This window comes from Hippocampus bargibanti, linkage group LG12 (assembly GCF_051943395.1).
Source record: "Hippocampus bargibanti isolate YZ-2025 linkage group LG12, ASM5194339v1, whole genome shotgun sequence".
NCBI classification, from domain to species: Eukaryota; Metazoa; Chordata; class Actinopteri; order Syngnathiformes; family Syngnathidae; genus Hippocampus; species Hippocampus bargibanti.
Window position 1 is genome coordinate 14,915,060 of NC_142745.1, and position 13,090 is coordinate 14,928,149.

The 13,090-nt window shown below is 41.7% G+C and overlaps 1 protein-coding gene across 1 annotated transcript in view; it reads left to right on the forward strand.

Moving 5' to 3' along the window:
- The window catches only part of slc41a1 (solute carrier family 41 member 1), a 26,014-nt gene continuing 12,924 nt past the window's right edge, over positions 1–13,090 (forward strand). The window contains exons 1-4 of the mRNA XM_089009546.1: positions 1–426; positions 2,463–2,574; positions 2,810–3,582; positions 9,788–9,895. Of these exons, the coding sequence (XP_088865672.1) occupies positions 3,100–3,582; positions 9,788–9,895 (591 nt within the window). The 5' untranslated portion in view covers positions 1–426; positions 2,463–2,574; positions 2,810–3,099. The remainder of the gene's footprint in view (positions 427–2,462; positions 2,575–2,809; positions 3,583–9,787; positions 9,896–13,090) is intronic.

Below are 13,090 nucleotides of genomic sequence, written 5' to 3' on the forward strand. Positions count from 1 at the left end.
GACAAATTGTGAGCAGTTGGAAACGCGGTGCTCGAGTGGCGGCGAAGAAGAGTTGGAGGGTGGATCACACCCGTCCCGTCCAGTCAGCTCCAAGTACAGAGGGAGGGCTCGCCTTGTTGGCTTCCCGGCCCCCTGCATCGGACGGCTGTACTGCAGATGCGCATCCGAGCAGTTGGCTAGCGGGGGCCAATGGACGACAAGTGGGGTCGGGAGAGAGAGCGCGAGAGAGGCACTTGAGAGAGTTTAACCATTAACCATCATCCATCGATGTAACCGCACGCGGGTCCGGTACTATACTTAAAGCTTGCACACCAGCATCCGAGTCCTCTGACCAAGCGGGAGGTGGAAGGATACATTCAGCCGGCTCGCTGGACTCCTACGGAGCCTTAACCCGGGTTGTGACCGAATCACGCACAAACAAAAAAGGTAACTTCCGCACACACTTGACGTGACCTATCAAACAAATTGCTGAACAACTTGAGTTTTCCCTATTATGTTTAAACGCTCGAATTCGCGAAATATCCCGTCTGGTGGAATGTGTCGTTGACTGTTCACCCTGCCTTATTTCAAAGGCAGTGTCATGTTTGTACTCTCGTGAACGAGTTAAATAGTCGATGCTTATGTTGTGGCAGTGACTTTCTCTCCCTGCTCGGGCTTTCGGAACAGAAAACCTCCTGGCCTTTACGAAATGAGCCGAATAATAGAACTGGGGGGAGCTGGTCTATTCAATCCTGACCGGAGAGCACTAATTTACGCCTTTGCCATGTTGGGTTCGCTTGGTGTTGGTCCTGACTACTAAACAGGATCGTTTCAGCTGGGATAAACGCTATTTTAGACTATGTCGCAACATACGATAAGGTTGCGAAGCCAAGCTCACTTGAAAATTCACTTTTTTCTTGTTGCTATGTCGCTCGTAGTCAGCAAAATACGTTGATGTCAGTTGTATCGAGCACCTGTCAGTGATCACATTTGTTGTCAACAGTGGCAGGCCGTGAAGGTCTGGATCAATCCAGACAGAAAAAAAGTGTGGTGTGATTTATGACATGTCCACTAGGGGGTACCATTAGAGAAATAAGAAATATCAGAAATAACTGACCAACCTTTCTTAATGATGTCTTTTTTTCTTGAAAATGGCTTTAACAGTAAATCCCCAACCAAATCAATTTCTTCTCCTTCAGCCATTATGGGTTGACAAAACTGCTATTAAATGAACACAATATATTAGCTTAAAGGACAACCGACGTCGCCGGACAAGTTGTGTCCATAATTTGTAAAATGGCTTCAAGTGACTTCTACTGAGCGTATTTTAATAAGATTCCACCGCATATAGCTATATTTTACGTTTTAAGACTCGCTCTGAATATTCAGGAAGTCTTGTTTTTGAGTTGGTGACGAGTCCATACATGACGTCACGAAAGGACCGACCCCTGACCGAAAAAAAGATACATTGTAGCAGTCCTTCCATCACGTCAATGTATTTTGTTGTACATGTTTGGTCTGAGAACTGTATTGCACCCAAAAGCTGCCAGAAGAGGGCATCCAAGCTCCATATAAGGAATGTATCAGCCTGTGGAAGGGGAGGTGGCCACTGGAGGTCGCCATTTTGTGCCTCTTTTTTTTTGGTGAGAGATTTTCCCCCAATGTTGCCTCAAAATGGCACATATAATTCTTTAATCGATTGCAAACATGTATGCTTTCCTCTTCAGAACTATTTGAATCATATTCATAACTGGATGTGTAACAAGAAAGCATATTCTCAGAATCTGAAGCCATTGTTTTGATTCACAAGCAATGCAAGACGTCTTGGCGTGACGTCACAAACTGGGGGCGGGACTTTCTGAAAATGCCCAATTCGCAGCTCAATGTTTTGCAGATTTTGGACACTTTAAGTCATTTTTATTGGTGTTTTGCATTTGACTAAAAATATCATACTGCGTGTTTTGGATATTTTAGATGCTATAAAACGTTTTTCTGATGTCAGTTAAAAAACAAAAAGTGACGTCGGTTGTCCTTTAAGCAGCTTGCTACCGATGCAGTGTGTGAGCTTTGGCCAGTATGCTCTTATGACTAGCGGCTAGTGACTAACCAATCATAGTTTGCGAAAACTGACGTTTCCAGCGCCTTGAAGCAGGCCGTGGGTTGCCAACTCGAAATCTGATTGGTGAAAGCAACAGTTTCATCGACACTTATTTGATGCGACAGGGCCTCCAGAACTGATTGTGAACACATGCTTTGACAAAACTATCATATATTGTAGATGTAGTAATTGTAGTTCCTCTACACATGTACAATACATATTATAATTAGAATTTTACGGAACTCTTTTAAGGCCAGTATACTGTATATATATATACATAAAACAATTACTCTTCCTATTCTGTACAAACGTCTTTGGCTGTTAACAGTTTCAGTTTGATTGAGACTATATCTAATCAATTCATATGTTCTTCTCTCATCTTAAGGTTTACTCTGTTCATAGAAGTCCCTTTCTGTGGCTGGGTAATTCAATCGTTGTGCAGCAGACCTTTAAATATCTTCAGTGAAAAGACCTTTCCAGCAGCCACGTGGTGTAAGGTGAGACATCACCAGCACGTTACACCGACTAATCGACTGTGATGAGACTGAGAGCAAGACCATCCTGTACTGCAATCTAACTTATTCAGAAATGTTACTGTACCTTAAAATCATACTGCAAGAAGAATATATATTATATATAAAACTATTCCTGAGAACTGACTAATGGGGCTAATTGTGGTGAGACCATCTGTCAATGAACTCATGTGTTTTTTTGTTTTTTTTTTCTGGCCAGCCCACACGGAGCTACTTGCATTGAATGGAGAACATACTGGTCCTGCTCCCTAAACACCGACAGGAACACAGGGTGTGCAGACAAACAGATGCATGTGCTTTGCTGCGATTCTTCCCCCCTCAGAACAAATTCCATTTGGGCTTTTAAAAAGATCACCCTCTCTCCACCTTTTTAATGGGATAAATTACTTCAACCGATCAGGGTCAAAACCAGGTCAGGTGGTTCAGTGACATTAGGAAGACGTGGTCTAAACTTTCTTGCTAAGGTCATTGTCTTCCAAAGGCTTCCGCATGGTACTTTGGTCGAAAGAACAAGACAAAGTGCCCGACATCAAAATGTCCTCCGGGGCCGTTGAGATGAATAAGGAGAGAGGGCCCCTTCCGCCGGCCTTCCTCAACTCCAACTCCCTTGTGCACCCGGTTATCCTCACTCAGGGACCCGAGGAAGGGAACCCAAAAACAGGGAGCGAGTTTGAGCTGAAAGAGGTCACGTCATTCACAGAAATGGCCAATGAAACCCCCGAGAATGAAGAAAGGCTGGAGATTGTCGCTGTGATGGACTGTCGGGCTAATGCCAAAGGTCAACGTGAGGAGGATGCTCTCTTGGAGAACGCAAGCCAGAACGAGAGCGACAACACCAGCAATGACCAGAGTCCTGAACCGCCAGCGCCCCTCAAAGAAACGTCCTTCTCCATTGGTCTGCAGGTGGTTTTCCCCTTCCTGCTGGCTGGTTTTGGGACAGTGGCGGCAGGAATGGTCCTCGACATTGTCCAGGTGAGTGACAACACATTTCAAGGATATGACGAAAACGTGACACCCTTCATACCACAGCAAATTTATTTGGCAATGTAGAAAGGCTTCATTACAAATCACACCCCTCTATCTATCTACTATGTCATTAAACTGACGAGACCCTGTTTTCTCCTAATCATTGACCTGATATGAGTTTCTGCAAATAGCACGTGTGAATAGTTCTGTTTATTTTTTGCATATCTCTTATACAAGCCCTTGTCGTAAAAAATAATCATAGCTCGGAGTGAAGTCTAAGCAGAGCTGGTTCGACAGGGAGAGCATGTGTACAAAGCCTCACAATGGCACGTGCTACTTATTAAGCGGTTCAACAAACGGAATGAACTTGCAGTGTTGATTGAGCCGAACATGCATGTAATCAATAAGCCTCTTAAAACCAGAATATTGGCAATAGCCTAGGCCATATAGACACAGGCAAAAACCCAAATATGCTCATGCTACGGTTTTTAAATACCTGATTAAGAGCCCCGGGATACTTCTTTTTGAACCTCAATATTTGATCAAGTCAACATCTCCATTGACTGGAACTTTGGGTTGTCTTCCGCAGATACTCTTTTTGTCTCTTTTAATCGTTCATCCTCTTCAAATTCTCATTTTTTTTGCATTGGCAATTTCTCCAATTGTGAAGGCGTCCAGGTCGATTTCTGACCCTGGTGACAAAAATGGCAAAATAACAGGGGGAAACTAATGAAAGGAAGCTGAAAGACAATTTGGAATTATTTCATAAGAATTCATGGACAAAATATAATTAACATCAGTCCGTGATTCAGATATTTTTAGGCCAGCAGAGAAGGCTTTGCAGGCCTTGCTGATCCGCCACGGATCAGACGTCTGATGACATAATTGTCCATGTGTCGTGATTTGAATGTTGTAACTCATTGTACTCATGTATTTTAGATGGTCAAATGTTTCACAAACAACAATTTTGAAATTCACACAAATGTTAATATCATTTCAATGTCGTCAATTGCTCTTTCAAATAAACAACACAAATTATGTCAGGATTCAATGTGATATATTGTCACCATTGTTTTTTTTTCTGGTAAACTAATTTCTCGTAGTTTTGGTCATCCTACTAATGTTTATTCAAAAAGAAAATAAGTATTTTGGCCGTAGTACAAATTTAAAGACAACATAGACTCTACTAATCGGTGTAAGAGAAGTCATGTGGTAAAAGGACCGGCTCTTAAAATACCAGTGTGTTATCACCTACTGCTCATGGAACATGTAATACAGTCTATTTATTAGCAATGTGAAAAGCTTCACCAGAGGTATGCCGACTAATCTGGAATTCTGAGGTACGAGGTCACATTATTCATGCTGTCCCATGTTTGGCCCCATGCTGCTATGGTGTCACTGTTTTCCAAAACAGTCGCTTGATGCACCATTGCTTAAAGGACAACCAATGTCACTTTTTTGTTTCTTAACTGACATCACAAAAAAACGTTTTATAGCATCTAAAATACCCAAAACATGCAGTATGATATTTTTATTCAAATGCAAAACACCAATAAAAATGACTTAGTGTCCAAAATCTGCAAAAAATGAGCTGCGAATTGGGCATTTTCAGAAAGTCCCGCCCCCAGTTCGTGACATCACGCCAAGGCGTCTTGCATTGCTGGAGAATCAAAACAATGGCTTCAGATTCAGAGAATATGCTTTCTTGTTACACATCCAGTTATGAATATGATTCAAATAGTTCTGAAGAGGAAAGCATACATGTTTGCAATCGATTAAAGAATTTATTCCGTGCCATTTTGGGGCAACATTGGGGGAAAATGTCTCACCCAAAAAGATGCACAAAATGGTCACAGAGCTGTTGTGAGGAATGAATCAGCCCGTTTCCACAGGCTGATAATTTCCTTCCATGGAGCTTGGACACCCTCTTCTGGCGGCTTTTGGTGCAACATGAGGTTTTCAGACCAAGCAAGTACAGCAAAATACATTGACGTGATGGAAGGACTGCTACAATGTGTTTTTTCGGTCAGGGGTGTTCCTTTAGTGACGTCACATACGGACTCGTCACCAACTCAAAAACAAGACTTCCTGAATATTCACCGTGAGTCTTAAAACGTAAAATATGGCTATATGCGGTGGAATCTTATTAAAATACGCCCAGTAGAAGTCATTTAAAGCCATTTTACAAATTATGGACACAACTTGTCCGGAGACGTCGGTTGTCCTTTAAGGGCTAGACGTTTACCCGTCTGCCATCATAGAAGTATTATTGTGTGTAGTTTTAAGGCTTATTTAGTAGAAAATTATGTTTAATGGGGACCTGGGAATGGAGTATCCTCATTTTTAATGGTTACTTATGGAAAATAAATGTTTGGCAGACAAACTTTTCGCCTTACACTTTCTGGGAACCAATTAAGTTCGTAAACCGAAGTATCACTGTACTTGTTTTGAGGCAACCTTGACAGCCCGTTGAAGTGAGTCTCTTGTTGCTAGTTTGTTTAAATATGTGAAATGCTAATTTAGCTAATCCCCTCACCCCCACACACACACACACACACACACACACACACACACACACACACACACACACACACACACACATCTTTGTAGCTGGGCAATTCTTACTTGCCTTCTCTGCTCTTTCTTACAATGGTTGGTTCGGACTTTGCCATCAGGCTTTTTAGCAATGGGACCTGTAAGTGTTAGCCTGTTATAGTTACTTCAATTTTATACAACACACACACACACACACACATGGAGTTTCTGGCGTGAGTCCCATTGTAGGTTGGTGCAGAAAAGACTGTCCGGCCTGGTGTGAAGATGTCTGCATAGCTGCGCTTGGTGTCTTGGCAGTCGAATGACCTAAAACCATCAGTCTCTCCTTCGCATAGCAACTCACTGAAGGCTAAAGGTTACTAAGGGTTATATATGGCTTTGAAAGGTCATGCGGTGTAAATCATGGGAATGGCAAGGTTTCAAGCCAGATCATCATTGACTAAAAGGTTGAAGTTTGTTTGAACTATTGTTGCAACTTGAATGCAATTGTTTCTGGAAGGTGTTTGACATTCAGTCCTTTCTTTTAATGTAACATAATCCCACCAAGTGGGATGTGCCAAAGGTCAACGTGAGGTGCGCCTTATACACCGGGAATTTTTATTTTATTTTATTTTTAAATTTAATTTAGATTAATGGATGATTCCAACACTCATCCGCTCATTTATCTGAACATAACCTCTAGTTCAGTGGTTCTTAATCTGGGTTCGATTGAACCCTGAGGGTTAGGTGAGGGGTTCGGTGGATCCTCCACTATAGAAGTCCAACCCTCAGTCTAGTCTGCAGTTAGTAGGCACAGTCATTGGAAGAATGGTTCGTTGAATGAAGATTAAGAACCACTGCTCTATTTGCTTCATATGTAGTCTGTTAAGATAATTGGCACAAAGGCGATGAGCCATGTGTGTTTACCTTTATGAGACTTTACTCAGCAGGAACTGTTTTTGTAGATCTAGATCAGGGGTGTCCAAAGTCGGTCCTCGAGGGCCGCTGTCCTGCCTGTTTTCCAGCTCTCCCAGGAGCAACACACCTGATTCAAATGATCAGCTCATCAGCCAGCTCTGAAGCAGCATCAAAATGGTCCTGATGATTTGAATCAGGTGCGTTGCTCCTGGGAGAGCTGGAAAACAGGCAGGACGGCGGCCCTCGAGGACCGACTTTGGACACCCCTGATCTAGATGCAAATGAAAGTTGATCTCCATCCCGTAGAACCGCTTCTAATCACTCAGGGCAGAATCTTTCCTGTGTGACAAGTCATACTTTGGCAGAGAGCTCATCCCTCATGGCCGAATCCGCAGGTGTTGTCTTTCACTGAGTGTTGTCATCGTGAATAAACAAGTCATGTTCATGAAAGTCCGTCCGCAAACTGCATGTCGGCTTCATTGCTTATTTGCTGAAGATTATTTTGGAGTGACAAACGAGGCCGTTCACTTCCAACCGACGTGCCCCAGACTCAAGGGGCTCAAATAAACTGAAAAAGAAAGAAACCTGTTCAGATGTTGTTTCAGAATCAGAATCAGAATAATCTTTTTTGCCAAGTATGTAGATCACACAAGGAATTTGTCTCCGGTAGAATACGCTGCACTAGTATCATCATAAGAAAAATTGAGGCACTTTACAGTTCTATTTGGGTTACTGAGAGTTAATGGCTTGGGGGAAGAAGCTGTTTAAATGTCTGCTGGATTTGGTGCGCATGGATCGGTAGTGCCTGCCTGAGGGAAATAGCTGGAATAGGTGGTAGGCAGGGCGCAGCGGGACCAGTAGGATTTTCCTCGCCGTTGTTTGGATTCTTGCAGTCTCCAAGTCCTCGAGAGTGGGTAGGGTGGTACCAATTATTTTTTCCGCCATCCTAACTGTCCGTTGAGTCGGATTTTGTCCATTTTTGTGGCGGCTCCGAACCAAATGGTGATGGAAGAACACAGGATGCATTCGATGACAGCCATGTAGAAATGTTGTAGCACCTTCTGTGGCAGCCCATGCTTCTTTAACAGCCTCGGGAAGTACATTCTCTGTTGGGCCTTTCTATATCAAGAATAAACTCATGGGAAGCAACCTCCATGGTGAAGGCACATGACCATGTGCTGCGCATTTGTATTTAATTTACTAACTCATCATTGAGGGTCACATCCAAACTTTTTCTTCCTTGCATAATCGTAGCAAAATGAAACCGACACCTCGACGATGGCGGCAAGTTGCATCAACCTTGCGTGCCTTGGGCTTCATATGCTGAATTGGTCGAGCAAGTGAACACCAATGCACTACAGCCCTGTTGCTTAACAGGGCTGCTTGATCTGAGATTGCATACCAGAACCCCTATAGGTCTCTACACAGCGATACTGGGGTTGTCCAGTCTAGGTCTAAGAACTGAAGGTCATGAGGAGAGAGAGCTTTTTTGGACACAAGCCAATTTTCTTCAACATAGAATCGCCACAGGAGGACCAAGAGCTTGAGACAGAAGTAGAGTGTGAGACAGAGAGTCATGCCTGTGGCTCCTCTAAAAGAGGAGAGGGGTGCTCTCAAGGCTGCTGCTTTGGCACATGGCAGCGAGCCAAGTCAAGAGACTTGGCTGGAAGCAGTTCCTCTTTTGACCTGATGACAGCAAATGCAGTCACAAGTAAGGTAACGATCAGGATTTCAGTGCCTCGCCTAAAAGAACAACAAAAGAAAGACAGAGCTTTGACTTCACCTCTTATCTGTCCTCTTCATCTATGTTTTTTATTTTTCCAAAACGTTTTCACATTGATTATTTCTGATCTGTCAACTGGCTCTCCCCTCCACTTTACACCGGGTCTTCAGGAGTGCTACGTCTGAATCAATTCACATCGACAACTGTAAAAAGTGTGGTGTGATTTACGACAAGAACACTAGAGGGTACCATTAGCCCGGAAATAACTGACTGACCTTTCTTAACTCATTCATTGGCATTCACGAATTTATTCAGGAATTGAAAATATGACGTAGAGCACCATTCCCCAATGTGTTCAGGTTTTGTTTTTTCATCCTTGAATGCCGATAAAGTGCTGGCCATGGCCTCTGGCAATGTTTTTTTTTCCTTCAGCAAGGGGGCAGCATTTCTCTTTTTTCCATGTTAGCGCTTTTTTCCAGCTTCAGCTGTTGTTCAAGCGCTATAAAATTCAATATATATATATTGTATTGTATTTTGTACATCTGCCACCATTTCAAGTTCATATAACTCCAGACCCATATCATTTAGCAATTAACTTTTTTTTATTTTATTTTTTTTGAAAGAAGCAAGTCTAAGGTTTCTAACGCTGCATTGAATGTTTATGTAGTCCTAAAACTCAATATTGTGTGGGTCCTGGAATTTCAGTGACAATGACAAAAACCCTGGCACTGGATGGGACACATTTTTGCACATTGTCTGCCAGTCAATGAGTTAATTAATTGTACTCAGAATGTATTTCTCAGTTATTTCTTTGTTTGTTCTTTACCAGTATTGGCATCTAATTTATGAACTAGAATTTATCTTTGTCTTTAGTGTCAACAATGTCATAGAAAGCCGCGAAGTTACACAGAAGCCGTATAAAGGCAAACACTTGATCAACATATATACAAGCGTCTACACAACCCAGGCACATCTACAATGTCATCTGCTATGGCACGACGATGGCATGTTGACAATACATTGTGATCATTTCAGCACTGGACCGTGTTTACGGAGGTCTCGGAGGTCTTCATCCTTGTTCCTGCACTACTGGGGCTGAAAGGCAACCTGGAGATGACGCTGGCCTCCAGACTTTCCACAGCGGTAAGTCATGTTTGCTTCTCCAGTTGAATTGCCCGTGTTTGTGTTGATTCTGTGGCTATTCAGTGTTGGGCTTTTTTATTCTGTCAAGAGTTGTCCATTATTGTCTCCTGGCTATCCTGAAACTGACCGTCATCAAGGCAATTTGTTAATGGGGGCGGTCACAGGTCATATTGACACAGGAGCCTGAAATTTCAGATCCAACTGATAGCAACATTCCTCTCACCCTTGTTCTTGCCGGAATGTTTCAACCCAACCTGTTGTACCATTCATTTGGGGTTGTTGTTGTTGTTGTTTGGTATGATTGGTATTTTGACCTGACGGCGTCTTTCTCAGCACTTCCAAAATGATTTTAACTCATTGACTGCAAGACGATGTGGAAAAATGTGTCCACTCCAGTGCCAGAGTTTTTGTCATTGTTACTCCAATTCCAGGACCTACAGAATATTGAGTTTTAGGACGACATAAGCATTCAGAGCAGCATAAGAAACCTTAGACTCCCTTCTTTTGTCAGAAAATAAAGTGTTAATTCCTAAATGATATGGGTCTGGAGTAATGGGCTTGAAATGAGGGTGTCTGTCCAAAATACAATGCAAAACATCCATATTGGTTAATATAGCGCTTTGACAACAGCTGAAGGTGGTACAAAGCGCAAATTTTCACATTTTTATCACACTGTTTAAAAAAACAATCTATTTCATTGTAGTCTTTGAGCTGGTAGCACAAAAAAAATGTCCATGTTACATGCTGGGGGGGGCTATTAGCAGAAGAGAATTAGGCCAGAATCACAGCTAAGCGGACCAATCCTCACATTCTTTCCACTCATGTCTGGGAAACAAGTGGCAATGCTGATTAGCTCCGGTTGGAACTGACGAGGCTCCAAATGTCTCCCACTTGACAAGTAAGACATTCCAACAAAATCGGCTTACCAGTTCTGAAATTATGAACGTGACAGTCTTAACAGGCTGAGTCAGCCAAATATATTCACCTTCGAAGCAAACTCAAACAAATGAAACATATGTGTACATGGTATTGTCACGCATATTCACTGTCCTGTGACACTTTACAGTCACAGGACATTTTTTCTGCAGGTGAGCAGCGGCAGCCACACGCGCCAGCATTCACTCAAACCGGAAGTAACATAATAGATAATACATATAGACAAAATATAGAAAATATAAAAATAATATAAAATAACATAATAAATAATAATTATATATATATATATATATATATATATATATATATATATATATATATATATATATATATATATATATATATATATATATATATATATATATATACAGTAAAGTCTCGTTATATCGATATTCAAGGGAGTCCGAAAAAATATCGATATAACCGGGACTATCGATATATCCGACCCTGTTTGCATGTAATTTTCTCCGTGCGTGCATAGAAATAGTATCGATATAACCGGGACTATCGATATATCCGATATCGATATAACGAGACTTTACTGTATATATATATATAGTTAGAAAGTAAATAGTAAATATAGTAAAATCTAAAAAAATAATAAATAAGAATAAATAATAATAAATAAATATAGTAAAAATGAATGATGATCTCTGTTTCTTTTTATTTAGACGTTGTTGGAAATCCACGGTATAATGATCTCGGTGTTCTATGGCGATATTTGCCATTTTGTTATCAGCCCTGCATAAGCGTTCTTATCAACGTGCACGGCCGTTTGAACAGCCATATGAATGTTGAATCAGGAGGGCTTCATCCACATGGATGTTTACACATCAATGATAATCTTGTGTGCTCTCATATGAAAGCTAAACTGACATAGTGTTCCTCACACGGGCGGACATTTGCATGGATCGGAGAAATTGCGAATTTCTATCGAGTAGTTATGTAGCATGTGGTGGCAATTATTTTGTAAAATGCTTAAAAAAGAAGTCATCAGATTAGCTTCAGGGGATAGTAGTCCACTGCTCCCCCCCAACGTTAGAGCAGAGACCTATCAGAGCTGAGGTCTGCCATGGCCACCTCTGTCCATTAGGGATATATATAGGGCCAGAGTTAACAGCACAACGTCGCTGATGAAGCGGATGAGGAGCGAAATGTTCGACACCTTCAAATAAGTACAGTGATACCTCAGCTTACGAACTTAATTGGTTCCCAGAAAGTGCGTGTAAGGCGAAACGTTAGTCTGACAAACATTTGTTTCCCATAAGCTAAAATGAAAATAATCAGTTCCCAGGTCCTCTAAAACATAATTTTCAACTAAATAAGCCTTAAAACTACACAAAATATACCTTATTTTATGTATAATAAATGTGCTATTGGATTGCAATTAAAGAAATAAACTGTATGGTATAATAAAGTCGTTTTATTTACCTTTGTGATGGTCATTGATGTAGTTGCCTCTCGATGATATCCGAGTCCCATACTTTTTTTGTCCCATAATAATAGTCCCATAATAGCAAAAGTACTCCACTTGATAACAAACCATGTCTGCACTAGGTGCAATCAAAGAGAGTGGGTGTGGAAAACTAGTCTGCCAGCCACCGTAGCACTGTTCGACCGTGTGCTTTGGTGTTCATCCGCCGAAAACTAGTCCACCAGCCACCGTGGCGCTGTGTGGTTTGGTTAGTCTGCCGAAAACTAGTTCATATGCCAAGATTATATTCTCGCGAATGTAATGTTCGTGAGGCGAAAAGTTCGTGATCTAAAGCATTTGTAAACTGGAGTATCACTGTACAGATGACGGCTGAAGAAACCTTTTCATCGATGGACCCCTCCTGTATGACTCAGAGTCTACACATACGAAAATGCTTAAAAATGAATACGTTTGGATATTTTAAAGATTTCATTGCTCTCAAATCATGTAGAGAGTGTGTGTTTTTGAATCAGCAGCAATGTGGCACATTATTTCGAATGTAGAAGTCAAGGACCGTTGAAGCCAGCAGAAATCTTTCCCTTTTCTACTCCCGTCCATTGCCATAGCGGTGCGATGGTTAGTGCTGTCACAACACAGCAGGAGGTTTTCTGGTTCAAACCTGCCTGCTGGGGCCTTTCAGAGTGGGGTTTACATGTTCTCGATGTGCCTGCATGGGTTCTCTCTTTCTCACACAGACCAAAAACATGCACGTTTTTACAGGTTGCTTACATTCTAAAATAGCTGCATTTAAAATGGGACTTTTGCCCAAATGTACAGAATAACTG